We start from the raw sequence: 23,915 nt of genomic DNA on the forward strand, positions 1-23,915 counted from the left end.
GGTGTCAAAGCTTCAGCCCCTAATTGCTGCATCTTGCTAATGCCTCGGAAATGTGTTGTGCTAATTTTCAGGGCTATTCTAATAGCCCCCGATCCTTCACCCTGACACAACTGAAAAGATGCAGCTTGCAGACTGTGATGGGTTTGTCATTTTTAAAATGCTGTTGTTAGTCAAAAGCATTTGCTTCCTTTTGCAAGAACTCCTTTGACAATAATTTAAGAAGTCTTCTGTGTTGATTCCCCCTGACCCCTTTTCCCTTCCTCCATATGAATGCATGTCAAGCAAAGCTTACCTCTCTTGCACAGGGCCTAGCCTGCACCCGTAGCACAGAATGAGGACCTGTTACCCAGCTAAACCATCCCGGCAGTTTCAGCGCTTCTGGATCAATTTCAGACCTGTGGGGCAAGCGCCTGAGTTTCTATGGCAAACTCTATCCAGGCAAGGTAACCTAATAGGACAGTCATTAGCAGGCTGACCTTGGCGGGGAGCGAAGGAGTGCAAACGTCTGGGAGAGAGGCAGCTTCTCTGCAGCTACAGAGGCAACTAGGGAATTTCCCAGCTCTTGAAAGATTTAAGCAGCTTAGAGCATATATGGGGTGGATGCTGAACCCAGAGATGAACTTATGTATGTGTGCATGCTGCTGCTACAAATTCAGGATTGGCTTGAACCTTTCCAGCTAAGCAGAAACAACAGGCAATCTCAGAGACACATTTGTTAGAGCTGGTGTTCTTTCAACAAAGGAAAGCTCAATAAGGTTATATTAGAAAAAGTCTCCCCTTATATTCTTGTTTACAAGATGGTAAAACATGAGCCGGAGAATGCTAATTTTAGGTAACCCCCACAGACAGTTGACTAACCATACCCAACAAGGCCTTATGAATGACTCTGTCCAGGGTTGCAGATCCAAAAAATCAACACTTCCGATACGGGCTTCCATATGTCCAGATTTTCCCAGACATTTTTGCCACTTTTCAAAAATTCTGCCCAGACACTATTTTTGACAGACGAATCCATGGTATGTCCAAGAAATTCCAGATGTTTGGCAGCCCTGTCTTATTCCTTCCTCCATCTTCTGAGAGTTAAAGTCATATGCAAGGCAAGAGTGTACAATATTGGATGTTCCATTCCTGGCAGAGGTGCACTTCCAGCAGGTGTCAGGATAGTTGATATTGGAACGGTGGTATACAAATGACTGAGGTTTGACATAACAATCCCAAGACTCCAAGCCAGCCTCCCCCAATCTAGTGCCCTCAAAGCATTTTGGACTACAACATCCATCAGATGGCCACATATCCTCTACTTCAGCTTCATGTAACTCAGTGCCATGCTGGTTGGGCCTGATGGGAGTTGTAGTCCAAAACATTTAGAGGGCACCAGGATGAGGAAGCTGAAATGCAAGTGAACAGGCGCTATGGAAAGAGCTACTTTCCTACAGAGCCTTTCCCATTCACTTTTGTCTCTGTCCTCATCTTGACCCCTTGGAGAGATTTCCATTATGTCCCATAAACAGAAATCAAATATTTGCAGCCAGCATTAAGCTATTTGTGTAGGGTCAGGGAGTCCAAGATCTAAATCCAGCCTTCACCATTAGAAAAGGATTTATTGGGAAAGCCCTAGGGCTAGAGATTGATCCAATTACCCACAGTGAGCTGCAGGAATACTGGAGAAAGCTTCAATCTTCCTCAGCCATATGGAACTACATTTTTCTGTTCTTCTGAGCTGTGAATAAACTGCATCATGGGTTTATTCTACAACTTAGACCCACGCTATACATTTGAAGTGCATGGCTTCACCCAAAGAATCCTGGGAACTGTAACTTACCTCTCACAGAGATGCAATTCTCAGCACACTTAACAAACTACAATCCCCAGGATTCTTTGGGAAGGAAGCTGTGTATTATCAGTGTGCATAAAAGGTGCTTTGAACATATGGTATGGATGTGACAATGAGGGAAGAACCCTAGTGGGCATCCATTGATATCATGCAGGAGACTGCTACAAACATTATTGTTCAGATAAGCCCATTTATAAAGTTGATGCGAGTTTTAATCTCTGTAGTAACGCACTCCCTGTGGAACACCCTCCATTCAGATGTCAAGGAAATACAAACCACTATCTGACTTTTAGAAGACATCTGAAGGCAGCCCTGTTTAGGGAAGTTTTTAAGGATGGGTGTTTTTATTATGTTTTTAGATATGTTGTAAACCGGCCAGAGTGGCTGGGGAAACCCAGCCAGATGGGCTGTGGTATAAATAATAAAATTATCATGTCTATTGTTATTTTAACTATCCGAAGCGTTATTTTAACTGTATTCAAAAGTGCTAAATTATTGTTAATTCTTATTGATAATTTCATTATGCTTTTTTGTAAGACATTTTGAGGTGTTTTTTAAATTAATAATAATCAAGCAATGTATAAATTTTATTAAATAAATGAACCGACCAACCCCCTTCGCCCCACCGCAGTTATGCAGGACATGACAGAGGCGTGACACTCAGACACTGCCTACATCACTTAATCCGGAGCAGTTTTGGCCTCCCTCCGTGGTCCCAGACGTCATCGCTGGCCGCACTCGCGTTTCCGTGGTAACGCGCCCTTCCTCAGTTAAGTGGCGCCGTTAGGCTTCCGGCGCTCTAGGAAAGGACTCGCCGTTCTCCGCCCGCTTCCGGCTCCGTCATGGCGGCGCCCTAACTTGGAGTCACGTGAGCAACAAGCGGCCTGCTTCTGGCGCTGTTGCCAGGCAACGCGCTTTCCCCCCCCCCCCAACCCCGGCAACTCTGCTTCACTGGATGGGGCTGGGGGTCGCTCTGCTAGTCCTCCCCATTTTAATGCCGTTGCATGTAGCTCTTAAAGGGGGTGGGTTGAGCGGGAGCGGGGCGGGCTGTGTTCTGGTGCTGGATCTGCCCCTTCCGCCAAGCAAAGAACCCCCCCCCCCGCCCACAGCCCCCTTTGCCTGCCCTTCAGGAGGGCCGCTCGCGGGACTTGGGTTTAAATGGCATCAAATGTGGGAAGACGGGCTCTGCCCCAAGGAGCCTGCAGTCTCCCAAGTCCCATCATCTCTGAGCGTTGGCCATGCTGGGTGGGCTAATTGACGTTATTTATATGCAGTGTTTTGTAAAATTTATACACAACTTGATTGTGAAAACGAACAAACCTCCAAGCGGTTTACAAAAAAACCCCCATAAAATCATCAGAAATTACTAACCATAATTTGAGACCTTTGAAAAGTTGTATTTTACCCTATCTGAGTAGGCTTGTCTAAACAAAAATGTATCTAGCAGGTTCTGAAAAGAGTTCTGTGAAGGTGCCCATCTGATATTAATAGGCAGAGAGTTTCAAAGAGTATTTATTGTTGGTTTATTTATTTATTTATTTATTAGATTTTTATACTGCCCTTCATCAAAAGACAGTTCACAAGATAAAAATACAAGATAAAAACACAGATAAAAAGTTAAAGTAAAAACCACAAAACAATATAATATTCTACAATGGCTGTAGAATTTTAATCAGCCAAAGTCAAAAGTTTAGGTGCTGCTGCTCTAAAAGATTGAGTTCTTATCAGCGGGGGAGAAGTATTATGTGGGACCTGTAATAGTGCCACTTGGGCACAACTATTCTCCATGCCCTGCGCTAAAACAAGACATACAACATTGGGAGGGGTAACAGGGTGAAACGGTGCCTGATGGTGTGGAGAAGGTGAGCAGGGAGTTTGCCTGCTTCTCTCATCATAAGACTGGAACGCAGTAGGGACATCCAAGAAAGGTGGAGGTTGGGAGATTCAGGACAGGCAAAATGAATCAAGACAAATTCAGGGAGGGCAAGGCTACAGATGGCTACCAGTCACAATGACTATGCTCTGCTTCCTCTGTTAGAGGCAGTAATGCTTCTGAATACCAGTGCCTGGAAACCACAGGATGGAAGAATGCTCTTTTCTTGAATCCTGCTTGTGGGTTTCCCATTGGGATATCTGCTTGGCTGAAGTTGAGAACAGGATGGGCCATTGACTTGATCCAGCAGGCTTTCCTTACGTTCATATTCTGATCCAAGAAATAGGTCCACCTGCTCACACACCCGGGTTAGAGGCCAATATCCTGGCATGTTTTATGGGAAGCTATGAATTGGCAAACCAAGAGATCAGCACCAAACCATGGCACACAGTGGGTGAGGCAAGTGGGCAGGGAGCAGGCACAAAGCTTGTTCCTGGACTGTTAGATACAGCCTTTCTTTGGTGGTGTATTTGTGGGGGTTCCCTGCACTTTTTCCCTGTTGGAATTTGCTCCTCTTTAATCAGCTACTTTTTGGATTTTGTAGGGCAGGATGGACTTCTTGAGCCTCTTCCTCCTTTATGTGTTTCTGGTTCTGCTGACCATTCTCCTTGTTTGTTTCTATTCTGGAAGGAAGCAAAGCATCCCCTCGAGGCTTATCACCTGCGTAACTCAGGTAAGCAATGTTAAAGCTGATCCCATCAGTTTGTCACCCCACTGCTGTGCCCACTTGCCAATTCTCCTTCACTTTAGAACTGAACCCCAACCTATATTCCGGGAGCTCAAAGAGAAATAAAAGTGGTACTTAAAATTTGCCAGCACTGTTTCTAGCATGATGACAGGTCAGCTTCCATCCCACCAATCTCTGTTTCACGCTGCCTGAGGAGCATCTACACAAAATGGTGATGTTCAGTCTGTGTTTCAGTCCTGTTCTTCCGTATTGCAGGTAAAAGCAGGTGTTCCCATCCATCATTGGCTCTCCAGTCTTGTGATAGAACGAAAGCATTTTTCCTATGCCAAAGATATCGTGACTTGTATGTAAAAGAGAATTGACCTGTGATGATTTGAGAGACTGGCTTTTTTTTACATTTAACAATTTACATTTAATACATACACACACACACACACGAATTAACTATGCCATTTCCTAAAAACAGAAAAAGGGGTAGATTTGAGTCTGGGTTGTACCATTTCAGTAGTGCAGGTGAGGAGCTCATGGGAGTGGATGCTTCTCCATACAGTTTCAAAAACCTTTACACATAGAAAGCCAATATTAGGGAGATGAATTCTAGCTCAATCCTTTCTGCTATGAGCTAATTTTATATGCGGGTGAGTTTTCTTTTCTATGGGAGGAAGATTTAGTCTTCTGTACCCCACTGGCAATTTGAAGTGATTCACCCTCAAAACCAGTTTGAGAACTAGACCTTAATGCCAAATAAACAGTTTCTGAATTATTCCAGTATCAAGAATCAGTTAAGAAAGTACAGTTGGATTCTGTCCATGTGGCACTTACTCTGTCACCCCAAGAATGTAAAAAGACTGTCAATGATTGGGGATGTTTTATTTCCCCCTTTTAAAAAAAGTTCCCCCCCTTTGTCTTCTGTGATGTAGGTGCTGTTGTGCATAGTCCCATCCCAAGTCCAAGGAGCTGCTCATTGGGTGCTTCATGGACTCTTCCATAAACGGTACTGCTTCTTCTACCCCTTCTTTTGTGCCTTTTCCTTGCCGGTCTGGTTGTTAGCACTAACATTTTCATTTTATTTATGTCACTTTTTAAATTATTATTTCAATTTATTACTATAAGGTTCCAGGGTGCAATGTTAAAACAATTTAAAACAAGCCACAAACATGAGAATAGGGTGAGTCACAAAAACATACATCTCAGATATCAAAGGCAAGGGTAAGGAGGTGTGTATTTCTGTGGTGCCTATCAGTTGCCTTTTCTAAGGAGGCTCACTTCCACATTAAGACACAAAGTATTACACCCCTAAAGTCATAGTGTAAAACTCTTTGAATTGCTATAGCTTTGCAGAACGGCTTCCGAAGATAGCTTCCCTGTGCTTTCCAAGAGTGCAGCAGGTCTTCTGCATTCCTGGTTCTCTGTTGTGCACTGATGGCCATGCTGATTGGGGCTGCTGGGAGTTGTAGTTGGAACCATCTGAAGAGCCCCAGGTTAGACAAGTCTGCTTTAAGCCATGATTTTTCTGTATATCTTGGGTAACCCTTGGAGATGGAGAAACCTTTTTTTATCTGGGTGACTGTTTTGTTGCCAAACTGGCTGCATAATGGCACCCGCTTCACTAATCAAGAAAATGGAGTGGCATCCCAGCAAAAATATATTCGAATTAAAAAGAAAACTTGGTAATGCAAATTATTGATTATGTTTTGGGTTACATACAGAAAGTAACACACAAGAAGGAAATATCAAGATAATGGGAGACAGAAACAAATAAGAGTGAGCAAATTATTTAGTAATGTGATGTATCTACTGCAGGCACCCCCAAACTCGGCCCTCCAAATGACTACAACTCCCATCATCCCTGACCACCGGTCCTGTTAGCTAGGGATAATGGGAGTTGTAGTCCCAAAACATCTGGAGGGCCGAGTTTGGAGGTGCCTGATCTACAGGACTTCACTGTTGCTTTTACTCCAGTTTAGCAAATGCAGGTATTTTTGCTTCATTTTCCTGGTTGGATTAAAGTTTCTGCATTCAGAATTTTGCTGATTTCATCCAGCTCAAGACAAACAGCAAGGTTGACAAAGGGTAAAGTAGTAGTCTTACTGTACAATCCTGTGCATGTTTATTTGGAAGTGTGTTTAATGGGGATTACTCTCAAGTCTGTTTAGAATGGCAGCTTTATCTCTTTAATTACAGTTTTCAAAACAGGACCAGTTAGGAGACCAATAGCTTAATTTGGCTTTTAGATTTCTCTGAGGACAGTTACTCTTCACCCCTAAAACACCGTTGGCTGCAATATCCAGTGCAAAATATCACAAGCCTGATATATTTCCGAGTGGGAGTCTAGCTTACCCTTATGCATCTCCTTTCTTTTTGCTGCAGAAACTGTACTTTTGTGGTCCTGCACTTGCTCTTGGAAGCTTTAGTTTATGGGGAGTATTCCTGGGAAGTGTTTGGCTATTGTCAGGAGCTAGAGTTCAGCAGTCACTTCCTCCTCCTCCCTTACCTACTCTTGGCTGTGAACATAGGTTTCTTCATTCTGTGCTCCAAGACTAACCCAGGTAAGACTGCTTTCCCTACAATTGTAACTCTTGGGCAGCAGGGAAGTACCCCATAAATGGCCTTGATTTCAGTGGATGGGGTAATGAACCTATGCCTGTCTGCAGTTAATATAATAAGCCCATCATAAAACCTGGGAATACAAAGAAATGAGCATTCTTCTTCAGTTGTTCTGTGACCTTGCAAAAAGCTTCATTTGGGTAGATTCTGCAGCTAGACTAGAGTATTGGCTGGTGCCCTACCCATACTGTTTATGCCAGCTTTTGCCAATTGGTGCCCTCCAGATGCTTTGGACACCTAGGCAGCACAGCTGGTTGATGGGAATTGTAATCCATACAAGGCACCAGGTTGGCAAAGGCTGCTCTATACACACATACACCAAGGATGCACGGCTACCTCCTTCCCACTGAGTTATCTTTGGATGGCCAAAGAAAGCACCTCTCAGGAACATGCAGACTAGGTAATTCCCCCCCCCCCTTTGCAGGGAAGTTCCTTCACAGTACCGCTCTTTTAGTTCAGTTCACTTATCTTGTGTACATTGTCTTCCAGTTATTTCCTCCTTTCAGTTTTGCTTCATAGTCAGTCACCCTTTGGGCATTGTCTTTGTTCAGACCAGGTCTCTCCATGGTTTTAAGTTTGGTAATGAGTTGCAATTCAGCAACTTCTCTTTCCAGTCTATTTCTGAAATTCCTTTGTATTAAGACTTATTATTTGTATTAAGACCTGGTCTGAACAAAGACATTGGATTCTTATCTCATTATACATGACAAAGCTATCTTTAGCCATCTCACCCCTTGCTTTTTCCTTTAACAGGTGGGTAGCCGTGTTGGTCTGCCATAGTCGAAACAAAATAGGAAATTCTTTCCAGTAGCACCTTAGAGACCAACTGAGTTTGTTCTTGGTATGAGCTTTCGTGTGCATGCACACTTCTTCAGATACAAGAAGTGTGCATACACACGAAAGCTCATACCAAGAACAAACTCAGTTGGTCTCTAAGGTGCTACTGGAAAGAATTTCCTATTTTGTTTTTCCTTTAAGACTAATTGCAGTCATTAACAGTCGTCAGCAGGTTTTCCACACCCATCAGCCAATCACCCATTCCCACCACCCTTCTGAGTAAGACCCCTCCTCACTCTCTCACTATATATAAGGGTCTGGTGACTTCTTTTCAGTGTATCTGAAGAAGTGTGCATGCACACGAAAGCTCATACCAAGAACAAACTTAGATGGTCTCTAAGGTGCTACTGAAAGGATTTTTTTTTTTTTTTGTCTATTGTTATACCTTTGAATGCCGGTTGCCGGAGAGCACAACTGGGGGAAGTTGCTGCTTTTGCACTCGGGTCCTACTTTTGGGCTTCCCATTGGGGCACAATTAAGAACAGGATGCTGACTGTTATTATATTTGCTGGATTTTGAAATCGGATGTCAGGAAAGAATCCTAGCACCAAGACACCATATGTTACTTCCTTTCCCGGTCCAGGTACCATAACTAAATCCAACCAGGTGCTGTTTCTCCATGCTTATGCCTATGACGGTGTGATGTTTGAGAAAGGGGTTGAGTGCTCCACTTGCAAAGTGAGGAAACCTGCCCGATCCAAGCACTGTGGTGAGTTTATATTAGAATTATTCCCCTGCTTACAGAGGTCACACAGTTGAGGGCTCTGGTTCCAGTGAGAACCTCACAAAATCATGCAGAGGCCTCACATGACCTGCCCCAGACCCCAGCTGTCTTGCTTAACAGAGGCCTCTGCATAATCTCGCAGGGATCTCATGAGATTCCCCCTACAACCCAGAAGCTGTCACAGCCACAGTTGTACCCCTTGGATTCTGCCACCTGAGGCAGCTGGCTCAGCCTGCCTGATGGCCCTGCCTTTTTAAAATGTCAAACACCCCCTCCCCCATCAGCCTTTTGCTCTGCTCTCACCCTGTGCATTGCTAGAGGCCTCTTCAGAAGAGATTTTGCACCAGGATACCTGCCACGTGTGGTCAAATTGGGTCAAAAATCTTTTATTTGGTTTGCTGCTTTTTTTCCCTTCACCCATTTGCCCACCTTCCCCTTTGAACAATGGGGCTGTTACAAGCGACCCAGCATGCTAATAGCTCATGCCTGGTTTTTCGTTTGTTTGTTTTAACTGGTATGTTTTAAACTCAGGAAGGTTATGGGTTGGTTTCTTGATAACCAGAACATCATGACCTTTCTTCTGGCTTTGATCAGGTGTGTGCAACAGCTGCGTGCATCGTTTTGATCATCACTGTGTTTGGGTCAACAATTGCATTGGTGCCTTCAACATCAGATACTTCCTGCTCTATCTCCTTACCTTGACCTCCATGGCTGTTTCCATCGCAGTCTTAACAGCCACTTTCCTCATCCAGGTGGTCCTTCTGTCAAATATGATGCAGGGGTATTACACAGATGACCAAGGCCAGGAGCACCCGATTGATGCCTTCTTCCTTATTCAGGTAAAAGTTGACAAAATGATGTGGGCTGTACCCAACTAAATCCTGCTCAGAGTAGCCCTGTTGAAATTAATGGACCAGTAATTTCAGTGGGCCTGCTCTGAGCAGGGTTTAGTTGGGTTTAGTTGGATACATCCCTTAATTTCTGATGCCTTCATCTGTATATAGCTGTGGACTCCCTTGAAGGGAACAGATTTACTGTTGTGCAAGCTTTTGCTGAAAGGCTCTCACTTCTTCTGATCTGGAGAATAGATTTCAAAGCTTGAATGAAATTTAATCAAAAGAATCATTAATTTGGAGACTAAATATGCCTTTCTGATGCTGACATTAAATTAACGTGCTTTTATTATCAATGGGTGGGATCCAGCTAAACAGTTCCACTAGTTGCAAGCACTTTGGATGCACAGTGGAACTTCCTTTCCCCACCTACCCCCTAAAGCTTGAGGCTTGGGGTGACCCCCAGAACAAATATAGGGGGTGCATGGGGGTGGGATTCCATTGTGCAGTCAACAATGCTAGCGATAGTGAAACTGTTCAGATGCGACACCACCCAAGAAACTAATAGTATGCACCTTCTTGAGAATAGTTGTTTTACAACACTACTTAGATGTGGCTTTGTCTGTCTGTCTTTGATATAAGAGCTACTGCTATTAAAAGCAAAAAACAAGTGTGTATTGTATGGTGATCAGAGGAACTATAGTTAGTCTGGATTTTTCTTAGTAATTTGAATTTTAGTTTTTCTTTTACTATCAAAAAAGCTAAAAATTCAAATTATTCAAGTTAAGATGCTAACTTGCTGATCACATTGATCAAAGTGCAGTATAGACAAGCTGTCTACCATTGAAGGAAGAAGTAGGCACATGAACCACCAGGACAGGGGGCTTGAGCTATTCTTTGTGCATTTTGACTCCAGCTGGGTATTTTTCTCTTTGCAGCACCTTTTCCTGACCTTCCCCAGGATTGTGTTCATGCTGGGCTTTGTTGTTGTCCTTTCAATTGTACTGGGCTCCTATTTTTGTTTTACTCTGTATCTGATCCTGACCAACCAGACAAGCAACGAGTGGTTCAAGTCAGCAAGATATAAATGTACATCCTCAGAGGACGACACCAGGCAGAGGGGTTACAAAAATATTTATTCTAGAGGCATCCGGGGTAACATCACAGAAATTCTTATGCCAATTATGAGCCCTGAAAAAAAGCGAAGGTGACTTGCCATTGACAGCAGTGGACTGTACAAATCTTAAATTTTTAATCTCGGCACAAAAGTCCTACGCAAAATAAATCTAGTGCAGGTGTAGTCAATGTGGTGCCCATGGGCATCCAGTGTGCCTGCCACTACCTACCTCTTATGGCCACAGGCTCTTATGGGGCCTGTGAAAGGTCTTAGTTCCCATCACAATGCTCAGAGACGCTGTTTGCTCTTTCTGCGCACTTTCTGTTTCCACTGTCTCAGCCTGTCCTTCAGTGGCTGGCAGAACTGGATATAGTGGTACTCCCACCCATGCTCATGGAAGTGGAAGCCATCTCCAAATGTGCCTACTGGCCCCAAAAGGTTAATGACTCCTGACCTCAACTGTTGAGTCAGCCTTGCAAGCAAGCCCCAACTTACCAGTACAACTGAGGCAGTGGCGCAAAAAATTTTTTGTCAGCCCCCACTCCCAATGTGGAAGCAAGGCTCCACCCAGCAGCCTTTCCTATTGGGTTTACTGGCACACTTCAAACTCTTCCTTCACAGAGATGCTCTAGGAATAGCCATTGCTGCTCCAAGGCAACCTGAATGGAAAGGACGTTCAGAAGGACCTAATGTTCCCTCCCTGGACTTTTAGGGCAATGCATGGTGCTTTGTTTGACACATAAAAATCTGGTTGCTCCCAAAGAATTTTCATTCTGTCTCTGCACCACAACACTGCTTTGGAGCTACTTCTTTCTGATTGGTGGTTAAAATGACTATTGGATGGTGCTGGTGCTTGAGGATGATGAAAGGTGCTTAAAAAAGGTTTTTTTAAAAAATAAATAAATAAATTATTGAAAAGATTATAACTCCCAGCACCCTTCACAAACTACAGCTTCCTGGGTGCTGCTCTTTCTAGGTGCTTTATGGTGTGCACTCAGCCTAAGCCTAGACTCCACTTTCTTGAGCCTTTTGTCAATTTTTTTGGGGGGGGGGTGGGGAAGATTCCATCACTCCAGTTTCCTTCCAAATATTAGAATATTAGAATTTTTAGGGCAAAGGACCATGCATTGCCCTCAAAGTCCAGAAGGGAACATTAGGTGCTTCTGAACGTCCTTTCCGTTCAGGTTGCCTTGGAGCAGCAAGGGGTATTCCTAGAGCGTCTCTGTGGAGGAAGTGTTTGAAGGGAATCATGGAAGGGATCTTGCTTGGGGCCAGAGGCACGGCAACTCCTGCATGCAAGTGAGGTGCCGCAGAGCATTGTGGGGGAGCGCAAAACGGGTGATGTGGGGTACTCAGAAAAATTGGGGCTCCCTCAGGCTGGGCTGGTGGATGATGCCAGACTGCAGGCAAAGGGAAGCGGGGATAGGGCCCTTGGGCAGTGCTGTCTGCGCTCGATGTGACTTGAAGGGGTGTGGGCGGATGGTAGCCCAGGTCCAGGTGGAGTCAGTAAGGTAAGCATGGTTAGTGCTTTAGCAAGTCTGTGGTGAGTCCCAAGCCTTCAGCCTCTGGGTTTGCTGTGGCTTTGCTTAGGACTCTAGGTGGAGGTGCCAAATGTGGCAAACCAAGAGGGCAGTGCCCTGGTGCAGTGTGCCAATAAGCCCAATAGAAAAGGCTGCTGGGTGGAGCCTTGCCTCCATATTGGGGGGGGGGGGGGAACAAAAAAAATTGCACCTGGGTACCAATTTACCTTGCTACGCCACTGCTGCTGCTGAGCAACTTGGGAGTCATGGGGGGCAATGCCTCCCCCTTGCTACGCCCCTGAACTGAGGGACAAGGAACTAACCTCTAGAATACTGCACAGCAGATGGTTGAACTATAGATGATCCTCATGGTCCCTTCCAATTCTATGATTCTGCTTAGGAGCCCTAAGCCCCTACTTGCTTCTTGAGACTTTAGGCACTACCCTAGTTTCCAGACATGAGAACTATAAACTTGTTAACTGGAATAATCTAAGGCTACTGACTGCTTTTGCACAACTAACATTCATTTCAAGAGTAATGCTGGCTGTCTGTGGACAAACGCCGGCTCCCTTGGCCTATAGAGCGAGATGAGCGCCGCAACCCCAGAGTCGGACACGACTGGACCTAATGGTCAGGGGTCCCTTTACCTTACCTTTACTGACTGCTTTTGCACAACTAACATTCATTTCAAGAGTCTGGCATATATACAAATGCCTGTTGGATTACATTTAATCTGTGGGATAAGAAGTGACATCTACTTTTTACCAAAACAAAAAACAAATAACCAGCTTTCATCTAATAATAGTTCTCTTTTTATTACATCAGAATTTTGTAGAAAACTATGTATTTTAAAAACATTTACAAACTGTACAATAAGCAATTAAATGTTACATGGTTACAAAATGTACATTGTGGCCTTTATGTAGCAGTTGCAGGATATTGATAACCTGTGTTCCTGTATAGTAAAGCATTTTCAAACTTTTCTTTAAAGTTTGCGTCCAATATGAGTAACTTGCATTCCATGCCTTACATGGACTTACATATGAAAGGCAAGTAGGTGCCCCAGAAAGGAGGCCTCAGGTTGCATGGCATAGTTTAATTTCCCTGCAAATCCCCACCATCCGTTTTTTTCTCTCCCCCCACTAAGCTAAGATTAAAGTGCTTCGCTCCATCACTGCCTGATTTCAACAAGCAGCAGCTGAGCACAAGTGCTATGAGGACACTAGTCATCGAGCCCTTTGGCACCACCGGAGTGCCCCAGCCCCATGTGACATTTTCCAAAGTGCTGAAGACCACCCACGGGGCAGCCTCCAGAGATTGAATGTAGATATGGCTCTCTCTCCACTGGTCTAGACTATAACAGTCTGAACCTCCACTTCCTCCTCCTGGGTGGCAATCACAAACTCCCCTGTGTGCTCCATTATTTCAATGTCTTCGGATGCCACCATTGTTACCGTTGCCTCTTCAGCCTCACTACTCCCCTCTGTGGCCAACACAGCTCCTTCACCAATGGCTGAAGCCAGTGTCATGGCAACCTGCTCCGTGAGACTCTCGGGAGTTGCTATGGCAATTGTGTCTGCATCTGTGCCGTCGGGTGTCAAGGCAGAACTTTCTGCCACAGTGACATTCTGGACAATTATCTGATGGCCAGAATTTGCTTGGTTGACGATCTGTTGAACTACTTTCATGATGTGACTGTCCACCTGCATGGAAAGAAGGAAATACACCAATGATTCAAAGGCAGATTTGCACCCACTGTACCAGAGTCGCTGCACATGTAGTTTGAGTCCAAAAGAGGATGGCAAGCATGGCGTACATTTTCATGAACAGCAGACTTCCCCAATGTGGTGCCCTCCAAATGTTTCAGAATACAACTCCTAGCCAGCCCAGCCACTCTTTTAAAAATACGTCCAGAGAGAAAGAAACAAAAACCATGGAGCCAAAAAGCCCTAAGGGACAGGATATGTCAACTGCTTGACAATGAATAGATGTTTGTTCCTTTCACCTATTCTATAAAGTGCAAAGGAATATATAAGTGGACACATCTGCCATGCAGTCCAGCTCCAAACTAGCAAGTTCTTCCCTCCTCCAGCAAACTAACAGATGGGGTATGAAGAGTCCAAAGATAAAGGGTTGGGAAGAGAAGAGAAAATACAGAGTTTGGCAATGGCTCTTGCTTTAAGATCAGAGTCGCTTTAAGACCAAAGCGCTTTCTTTCTTTCTCAGTGCCAGGAACTGGGGAGGTTCTCCTCTGAAAGGGTTTGTGGAACTTGGGGAAGTGGACACAGAGCACCTGTGTTGCATACAGAAAACCTCAGATTCAATCCCTGGTGGATGGCAAAGACCTTTTTCTGCCCTAGATCCTGGAGGGCAGACCTGGGGTAGAAAGCAGCTTCCTAGATCCACTCTCCCACCCAAGAAGGTATTAAACAAACAGGCTACCTGGTCTTTTGTGTGTGTGCTTGCTACAAAGATGTCTCTTGGTAATTTTATCAATGAATTAATCACTTCAAGCTTTAAAGATTTTAGTAGCAAGAATTGTAAGGAGCCTCTTCAGGGAGAGCCAACCTACCTCATGCCTTGTCCCTTCTATGATTTCAGCAGCTTCCGTGGTTTCCAGCTCTTCGGTAGCTGTCTAAAAGAGAGAGAACATAGATTTCCTGTAAATCAGGAACTTAACTTTGCAGTGCAATCACATGCACGTAATGTCCTCAGGAATGCTCTTTGCTCCAGACACAATCCACCACATACCTTCTGCTATGCCTCTCAGGCTCAGCCAGCACAGCCATAGGATGCTGGTGTTCATGAAAATGGTCCAAAAATAGAATGAACCAGGCTGCTAAAGCTTGGTCTATTCTATTCAGAAGCACTTGACAGATTACAGTCTGGCTCTCACTGCCCGTGGATAAACCACAACTGAAAACCACCCACCAACCCTGCAGTGTAGGAAAACTTAGTTTTCTACAAGAGATTCTCCCTCAGTGCTGCACAGCTACCTCAATTATGTACTCTTGCGTATCTGCCACCACCGAAGAGAACTCCACGAGGACTGTAGGAGGATCTTCAGAAATGACTGTTGCAGCCAAATTGTCAGCAGACTGACCTTCCTCCTGTACTGCTTCTTCTTCAGCTTCTTTCAAGGCAAGCAGACAGCCACCTAGGTGAAGGATAAGGTACCGGTAACTCTTGTCAAATTAAAATAATTTCTGGATCCATGTTCAATCCTGACATGCTCAAGTCACTTATCAAAACATTCTCTGTTTCTTTAGGGGGGGGGGAACCCTCTGTGCCAAGGAATGCCAAATTATTGGCCCCACTGTTTGCAAATATAGCATGTTTCCTTACTCTGGATTATTTGTTCAGGGAGCAACAAACTATTATATAATATGCTTTTAAACAAGTACTTAGCCACTACAAGAAATCCAGTTCTCCCCACCACCATAGATCAAAAGATCAACCAATATTCTGACCTCTAGAAACTTCGCCAGGAAGATTCTGCACTCACCTCTCAACCTCTTGGCCTCTAAATGTTATAGCACTCTACAGAGATGGCGGGGGATGGGGTTGCCACAAAGCTTCTATTCTAGAAGCTAGCACATGTTGCCCTTGGCTCCAGCTTGCATTTTACATGAAAAGAGCCAGCTCCCTTACCTTTGGTCCTCAGGTGCCTGTTGAGGGTGCCATGCTCTGCAAAACCACGGCCACATTTGTAACATTTGAAGGGCTTCTCCCCTGTGTGGTGGCGGATGTGGCGCACCAGGGAACCCTTTTCCCGAAATCCCTGACTGCAGAACTGGCAGATGTATGGTTTGTCATCCAGGTGTGTCCGAAAATGCACCTGCTGGGCATTCTGCAGGAGAGGGGAGCATAGAAGTCACGAGTGAACATAGACAAATGCAGCAAACTTCCTACACTGGACCTCCTGAGCAGACAGAAGCATTATAGTAAAATTTAAAAAATAAAAAAATAAATCACCTGCTTCACTTTGAGCACTTCACAAAGCTTCTTGTCTGCTAGGAGCAGTTTTTTAAAATAAAGGACAGGTGACTCCAAGGCACTGGAGGCAGACTTGCTGCCAAAGAAAAATAAGCCACCCAACTTTTGGCACAAAGCCCAGCAGAATCCTTCAGCAGTGCTCAGAAATGTTCATTTGAGCACTTTCGGGAAACTTGGAAAACTATAGAGAAGCACCACTAGTGCCCTTTGGGCAAAATAGAAAGCAATGCTCCTCTCAAGTCCCCCAGTCACTTTGAGTGCTAATGCCAAGGTAAAATTGCTCTGCCCATTTTTCCCTACTGGCACATGGCCCTCCAAAAGTCACCTAAAAGGGAATGTGGCCCTGGGGCTTAACCAGGATCCCATCAAACAACAAGTTCCAAAAGATGCGGGGCTCCTACCTTTGTCTTGTATCTCTTGCCACATTTGGGGCAAGGATATGGCCGCTCATCGGAGTGAACCCTCCTGTGTCCCTTCACATGCGCAATTGTTTTGTACAGCTTGCCGCAATCCCCACAACGGAACCGCCGCTCGTTCACATGCACTTCCTGGTGTTTTTTCAGCAAGTAGCCCTTGGTGAATCCTTTGCCACACTCTTCACATGGGAAAGGTTTGTAATCTGGGCAAGAGGTGGGAATTTTCACAAAAAAGAGGATTGGAGCAGGTGGAATGTCCAGTATTTTTGACATTTGAAAATACAAGGCGGTAGGATATCAAAGAATAAACTGCCTTCATAGCTGCAGAGGAACTGCCCATAAATTTTCTCTTCACAGCAACAGATGCCTCAGGCATGAGGCTGATTTAGCCAGAGATCTCAGGGTTGACCTTTGCTCAACCTTAAGCTAAATTTAAAGCCAGTACAGTATCTGCAATACTCAGCTAAATAAATGAGCAAGCCCGAGACATCTACCATTTTTGCTACTGAGTAAATAATTTCTCAGCAATTCAAAATTAGTAAGGTTAATTCTAAGGCATTTAAACTATTTTTACAGTTTTATGGTATCGTGCAGCAATGTGCAGCAATCTAACAGAGAAAATAAATTATTTACATGCCTTGGAAAGCCACCCAGCTGCAGCCTGACAAAACTTTGTGATTGTCCAAGGAAGCAATTTGTCCATGGATACCTTTACAAGACACAACAAGATGTCCCCTTACCGAAATGTCTGCTGATGTGCAGGTCAAGGGAGCTGTGTTCCCGGAAGATTTCACTGCAGTAAGGGCACACCTGGCCCCCATCAGTCGCATCTGCATCTGGCTATGAGACAGAGGGGGGCAGCATAAGTACTTGACTTTGCAAAAGCTTGAATCGGGATATCCAATTTGAAAGGCAGCATATGCCATTGTTTAAAGCAGCACTGAAGGCAGCAAAGGAGGGCCCAGGTCATGTGTTAAATCGTATACAGCTGCACACCACCAAGACCTGTTGTCATGCATCAGCCAAACCTGACTTCAGGAGAGGTGAGTTAACTGAAATACAGAAAAAGCAGCTACCCTGACAAACTTACATTTTCTGCTTGCTCGGTCTTCACATACTGCTCCCCACACAGCTTCTCAGGCATCTCCACCTCTTCATTCTTTGATTCTTCTGCAACAGTCACCTCATTGGCTTCATCTGATTTGGTCGCCTCCTCCATGGACACCTGTTCTATCACAATCCCAGAATTCCTCATGGCTTCCCTCAGCAAGTTCTCATTGTCATCTCCCTCAGGGGGCAGATCCTCAGGATTTGAAGGCTAAAGAAAACCAGAGACAGATGCAGGGCAGTTAACTGCAAAGTAGAGACCAGCTGTGTTAGCCCCAGAAGTTGCTAAAAGCTCTCTCTTAAGCCAGGATTCCTCAGCCTTTTGAACGCAGGAAACCACTGGCATCTCTTTTCCCAGGCCCCACAACCCATCAGAAAATGCAAATCATTCCCCGAGAATGTCATATGCAAGGTTTAGATTGGGATTTAACCTAGTATTGGTGTTAGGGGACTAGAAAATGCCAGATTTCAGCCTAAATCCAATTCTGCTGCAAGCAGAACTCCTAGATGTTCCTTGCCTCTCTGCAATTTAGTTAGAATAGCCATTTTTGAGGAAGCGACATTAAACCCCTACCATTGGACCTGCTCGCTACAGTATCTTTTTACCCTCTGCAATTTTACACTTATACACACTCAGTAGTGGCCCATCTTACAATTTGAGACCCACTCTCTTAAACAGAAAAACTGAACTCTGTTAGCAAACTGATCTCAGATGCCTGTGCAGAGTGCACCACAAGTTCTCAATTTTATAAAGAGGCGGACATTATTTAGAACTGCTTGCTTTCTTGCAGATGAGCCTTGAGTTTTGATGCCTTGTGCTGGGCTTGAAATTCTCCAGGTAAACTTATCACCTCCAAGATTTCAAAGCAAGACATCTTTAGAATTTTCTTTCCACCTAGCCCCTTGAGACTGGTCAGGCATGTTGTCTCATCATGCCAAACCCACAGCTGGAAATCAGTGTGTGTGTCTTGTCTAAGCCAAATGCCAACATTCCCCTCAACATGGGTGGCACTAACCTCTTGGCCCAACAATTTCTCCTCTGTGATTGGGAGCTCCTGCACCTGGACGTGGACTTCATGAAGGACATTCCCTTTTGCATCCGTCACTAAATGAATCACAGGAGGGGACTCCACAGACTGAGCTGCTAGCGAGGGAACAGCCTCTACACTGGAGTCATTTGACCCTTCAAGAATAACAGCAAACAAGAGTCTCAGCGAGCAGCCTAGTTCCCAAATACAACTTCCCACTCTTCCCCCAGTATCCAAAGCAATTTCCTCTCTGTTTGCAATATTTCTGCATTCACATGATGCTTTCTAATTGTCAAAGTACTTGAAACAAGCATCTTGTTTACAAGCAACTATTTAAAGTAGGCATGTTGTGGGTTGTGGCATGCCTAAGGTCTCCTAGAGGCAAGACTTGGATTTCTGTATTCAGAGCCTGGCTGCTTAGCCACCATGCTACGCTACAAGAAAAGGCCTCTCAGAAAACAGAGGCAAAGTCACAGAGTGACACCCCTCACGTAAGGTCAGAAATGCCCCACCTTACTTGACTGCCTTCTAGATCTGCCACAAACATGAGCTGCATCTTGCTTTGGACCAAGAGAGAATACTTTCAATGAAAGACAACAAAACTGTACAAACAGCAGGGCAAGCTGCTGGTCTTTTCACTGACCTGCTGCTAAATCCTCTTTGCTCACAACTATTTCCTTGTTCATATTAAAGCGGGTTTTCTCAGTACAAGGAGTCAAGGATTTCAGGTGCCGGGTCAAGGCTCCTGACTCTCGGAAGCTTTTCCCACATTTCTTGCACTTGTAAGGACGCTCATCTTAACAGGTTGAGAAGTAAAAGACAAGAGTTATGACATGGAAGAAAATGGCCCATGGACTCCAGCTAAGAATTTTCCCTCTTCTGCTTCTCTCAGAAAAGGAAGCAGATGGGGATGACGTGACTGGATCCCAATGGGATGTTCCTTTCATAGCATCCAACAGTAACATCCTTTTGGCAGTGCTAGCAAACTGGAGCCTTAGTGCATGGCTCTCGTGCATTCCATTGTCGCCAGCAGAGGGGGGTTGTCCGTTCTGACTCAATCATTATACACCACCAAACACTGAGGGGTTTTCTATACACGTAGCACCATCATGGATTTTGTAACAAACCAATCTGTCCTCTCACCTGTATGACGACGATGGTGTCTGATCAGCGAGCCCTTGGTCCTGAAAGATGTCCCACATATCTTACACTCATAATCCTTCCTGCTGCTGTGAGTGATCATGTGAGCTTTGAGGATGCTGGCCTGGAGCAAGGAGAAAGGAACTAGTGGTGATGCTGCCAGGCACACAGATCACCTGTTTTAACCAATGGAGAATTTCAAGCTATAGCTACACAAGCACACACATATATTCACACACAAAAACAAGCATACAGTCGTACCTCGGAAGTCGAACGGAATCCGTTCTGGAAGTCCGTTCGACTTCCAAAACAAGGTGCAGCTTCCGAACCCGCGATGGATGTTCAGGTTCCAAAGAACGTTCACAAACCAGAACAATCACTTCCAGGTTTGCGCCATTTGGGAGCCAAAACATTCAACTCGCAAGGCGTTCGACTTCCGAGGTACAACTGTATAGGCAAAAATGATGGAGAATACATAAAAGTTAAAATCTGGTTTCGATTTTGAAGGTTTGGCAACATTTTGCCTGTATTCGGATTCGAGTGTTTTATTTGTCTATTGCAAGCCACCCAATTGCTATGAATAAATTAATCTATAAATAAATAAATGCAAATATCTACAGTATTTTCTCATTTGTCCAACACTACCTTATACAATCTGGTACAAACTTCAAACATACCGTTTTGAATGTCTTGTGGCACAGTTCACAGACGTATCGGCCTTCTTTATTGACCAGCAGCTTAACTTTGATGAGCTGCATGGAGGCCCCTTCTTCTGGGCCTCCAGGACTGTCCTGCCCCTCTCCAGTGTCACCATCAATGTGGCCATTTGGGCTTTCAAATACATGGTCTCCGGCTACAATGACTTCTTTGATGTGCCCACTACCTGCAACCAGAACACCACACAGTAAACCAGATACTATCAAACCATACAAACTATCAAAGTCTGCATAAAGGTCTTATGACAATGACCATTTTGATCCTTGTCATAATACTGTCTTGCATAATTTTTTCACTTTTTCACTGCAAGCGCATTTGATAGTTTTACTAAGTTATTCCTCACAACCTCAAATTCTCTTTCCTGGACAGCCAGTTCATTGCACCCAGAACTTGGGGTTCTCTTTGTTATTCTCCTAACTTATGTGCCTCAGTTTGCACTCATCTTACATTGAACCTTATTTGCTGTTCTGCTGCCTGTTCACCTGGTTTGGAGAGCCTATCACATTTCTCATTGTCTGCTTGGATTTTCACCATCCTGCATAATTTGGTTTCATCTGAAAACTTTGCTACTTCATCAAACCCCAGGTTAATTATTAGAGTTAAACAGCTTTGGTCCCTGAGCAACAACACTGCATTTTCCTCTGTTGTGAGAATTGTTTACTCCTACAATCTGTTTGCTGTTCTTTCACCAGCTACCTATCCCCATGACAAGATGTGAATGAAAAGGTTACTTAGGAACTTTTATTAGGAGGGTTTGTCAAAGTATTATGGAATTCAAGCTTATACTGTTTGATTAACCTTTATGTACTTTCTACAAGTTTATTGACACACTCAAAATACCTCAGAAAGTTTGGTGAACCTACCTAGTATTGCAGATGTGTTGCTGATTTCTTCTGTTATTGGAGAAGCTTCAACAACTATATGAGCTACAGTTATAGGCTCTTCAACAGATGAAATGACCTGTGCAGCAAACTGAGTTTTAGTAAGAGAATGCGTATTGCAAGAGTTATAACCAAACAGTGAGAGATGCAAAATTAAATATATTTCTCTGCTCACACTTTATTCACACTTCCCCAAAGTGATGGGGAAATTCCCTAGTGCAGCCAAACACTTAAGAGGTTTGTTGTCTACACCAATCAAGTGCTGCTTGCAAAGGAACACCTGGGAGCTCCTTTTGAGGTTCAGCGGTTCCTTTGGAATCATGTTCATAGATGCCTTAAAACCTGACATCAGGTGTGGAGGTGTGCTTTGGGGGAAATGGCCTCACAAGTCAAACTACGACCCATGCCAGGCCCAATTAGACCCACTGGCCAGATTAGACCCACTGGCCACTTACCCTGCCACTCAAACCCATCCAGTAATTACCCAAAACTACTAGAGCAGGGGTAGGCAACCTAAGGCCCGTGGGCCGTATGCAGCCCAATCACCTTCTCAATCCGGCCCGTGGACAGTCCAGGAATCAGTGTTTTTACATAAGTAAAATGTGTCCTTTTATTTAAAATGCATCCCTGGATTATCTGTGGGGCATAGGAATTTGTTCATTTATTTTATTTTTTCAAAATATAGTCCAGCCCACCACATGGTCTGAGGGACGGTGGACCGGCCCATGGCTGTAAAAAGTTGCTGACCCCTGTACTAGAGCAATATTGTCATGCTTTCCCCCACCCACTGCCTTCAATGAGAAAAGTTTTCCTAGCAAGCAGTCTCAGGGCTAGAAGAGAATCCAGCCATAACCTTCCCCACATCCTGCCTCAGGAAACTTGCCGGGGTTGTTACTGCTGCAGTATCTTGCTGCCTCTGGCAAAGCTTTTGTAATTTGTGCTGTACAAATTCTTCCAAAGAAGTGAACTCAGACTGGCACCGACCACACTTGTGCCTGTCATCTTCATCTAAAATTCAAAGGATAAGAAAACTGTCACCATCTTCAGATGGAATAACAAGACTATTTAAAGACAAAGTGTTCAGACCAGCTGGTTTCTAGCATATATTGGTCATTATATGATTGGAAGGAAGTTGTATAAATTGTTACCTAAGCACTGATAGGATAGCTTGAGGACACACCCTGACATAAAAGCATCCAGTAAATGTGAAAACACAAGCTGAGAAGAATTTAACATTGATTAAGATTTGAACATGATTTTGCAATGCTTAATAAGGGTCAAGTGCAAAAAGGGGCAGAGCTCCTGCACCCTAAAAAGCTGTGTAGAAGATAATTTCAATACAGCAGCTTGCACAACAAGTTACACTGCCGAAATCCCCATTCCCAGCACTTCCACTGTCCTCTCTTGCATGTGACCATGAAATGCATGCTTTCTCAGAGAAAAGATGTAGGCAGGAGCTATTTTACAACTGAGCAACTCTGGCTAAGAAACAAGCCTGTCATGTTTCTTTTCTGACTTAGGCACATTAGAAGAAGCAGTGTTCCTGATCATTCTCATCCAGGCTGCTGTTTAAAATAACAGGTGTTGGGCTAGATTAAAAAGAAGTGAAACTTCGGGGACATAGACTCTGATACCTCACTGCAGCTTTCACAGACCTGCCACCCTCCAGATGTCTTGGACTACAACTCCCATCAACCCTAAGCATGGCCACGTTGACTGAGGCTCATGAGAGTAGTAGTTCTGAGAGTTGTAGAGGCTGGAAGCAAGGAACCCGAGGGGGGCTGCGTGGCACCCTTTTCCCGAGGCTCAACCAACTTTTTTGCTTGCAAGTTAGTCCCACGCTTGCCATTCCTCGCTCCAAAGCAGGAGCAGCGCAGGCGCGACACCGTAATTCTCAGAAAAGAGAGGCCTCAACTCTCGCATCGTTTTGGACCTTCGCCTTTATTCGGTGGCATAACGAGCTGCTGCATCGACAAGCCCAAGAGCGGGCTGCGCAAAGAACTGAGGGGACCACGGGCACCCCTTCCTCCTCGGGAGGGACATTAGTTTACAGAGAGAGACCCTTCCCCTCCCCCTCCCCCATCCCTGCCTGCCTGCCGAGCCGGTACCTTCTTCACCGAAAGGCGCCGGGAGACCGAGGAAGGCGGCGGGCCCCTGGTCCGCGCCGGAGACCGCTTCAGCCGCACACTCCTGTCCCCGTGGCCCAACTGCCGTAAGCCCCGCCGGCCCAGCGCTCGTTGCCATCGCGGCCTCCATGTCGCAAGGCGCCGCAACCATCAAGATGGCGGCTTTACGGCCGTGTCGTCATAACAACGAGCCCGGCGCAGCCACAGGGCGGCGCCGCACAGCCCAAACTTTTGCCAATTGAGGTGAAGTTGGGGGTTTCCTCTCCTCAGCTCACCTGAAGTGGGCAGGGCCACCACGGCGCCGCAGCCAATGAGGAGCAAGGGCGGAAAGACTCTATTTCGGCTAGGCCAATGGGAACCTCGCAATTGCGGACGAAGCCCGAGCAAACGAAGCCAGGAGACGGCGCCTCA

The 23,915-nt window shown here is 45.0% G+C and overlaps 2 protein-coding genes across 5 annotated transcripts; one reads left to right on the forward strand and one right to left on the reverse strand.

The window, feature by feature from the left end:
• Nucleotides 1-722: 722 nt before the first annotated feature.
• On the forward strand, nt 723-11,096 carry ZDHHC4 (zinc finger DHHC-type palmitoyltransferase 4). 4 transcript variants are annotated; one of them, XM_033167120.1, is made up of 7 exons: nt 723-741; nt 4,312-4,440; nt 5,376-5,449; nt 6,826-7,004; nt 8,483-8,608; nt 9,218-9,462; nt 10,395-11,095. In XM_033167120.1, exons 2-7 carry the CDS (start codon nt 4,318-4,320, stop codon nt 10,665-10,667), a joined length of 1,020 nt encoding a protein of 339 aa, XP_033023011.1. In that variant the 5' UTR covers nt 723-741; nt 4,312-4,317; the 3' UTR covers nt 10,668-11,095. The 4 variants fall into 4 exon arrangements, with proteins under 4 accessions (XP_033023011.1, XP_033023009.1, XP_033023012.1 ...); XM_033167118.1 differs by lacking the exon at nt 723-741 and adding an exon at nt 2,585-2,702; XM_033167119.1 differs by lacking the exon at nt 723-741 and adding an exon at nt 2,694-2,727.
• Nucleotides 11,097-12,882: 1,786 nt separating this feature from the next.
• On the reverse strand, nt 12,883-23,737 carry E4F1 (E4F transcription factor 1). Its single transcript, XM_033167113.1, has 14 exons — nt 23,487-23,737; nt 22,262-22,386; nt 21,361-21,457; nt 20,458-20,663; nt 19,784-19,904; nt 19,284-19,436; nt 18,629-18,795; nt 17,596-17,823; nt 17,246-17,345; nt 16,491-16,708; nt 15,745-15,943; nt 15,090-15,250; nt 14,666-14,728; nt 12,883-13,796 (listed from the first exon to the last, which is right to left on the reverse strand). The coding sequence occupies exons 1-14, from the start codon at nt 23,653-23,655 to the stop codon at nt 13,443-13,445; spliced, it is 2,361 nt and encodes a 786-aa protein (XP_033023004.1). The 5' UTR covers nt 23,656-23,737; the 3' UTR covers nt 12,883-13,442.
• Between the last annotated feature and the right edge of the window lie 178 nt (nt 23,738-23,915).

The sequence above is a fragment of the Lacerta agilis genome, chromosome 13 (assembly GCF_009819535.1).
Source record: "Lacerta agilis isolate rLacAgi1 chromosome 13, rLacAgi1.pri, whole genome shotgun sequence".
NCBI lineage: Eukaryota > Metazoa > Chordata > Lepidosauria > Squamata > Lacertidae > Lacerta > Lacerta agilis.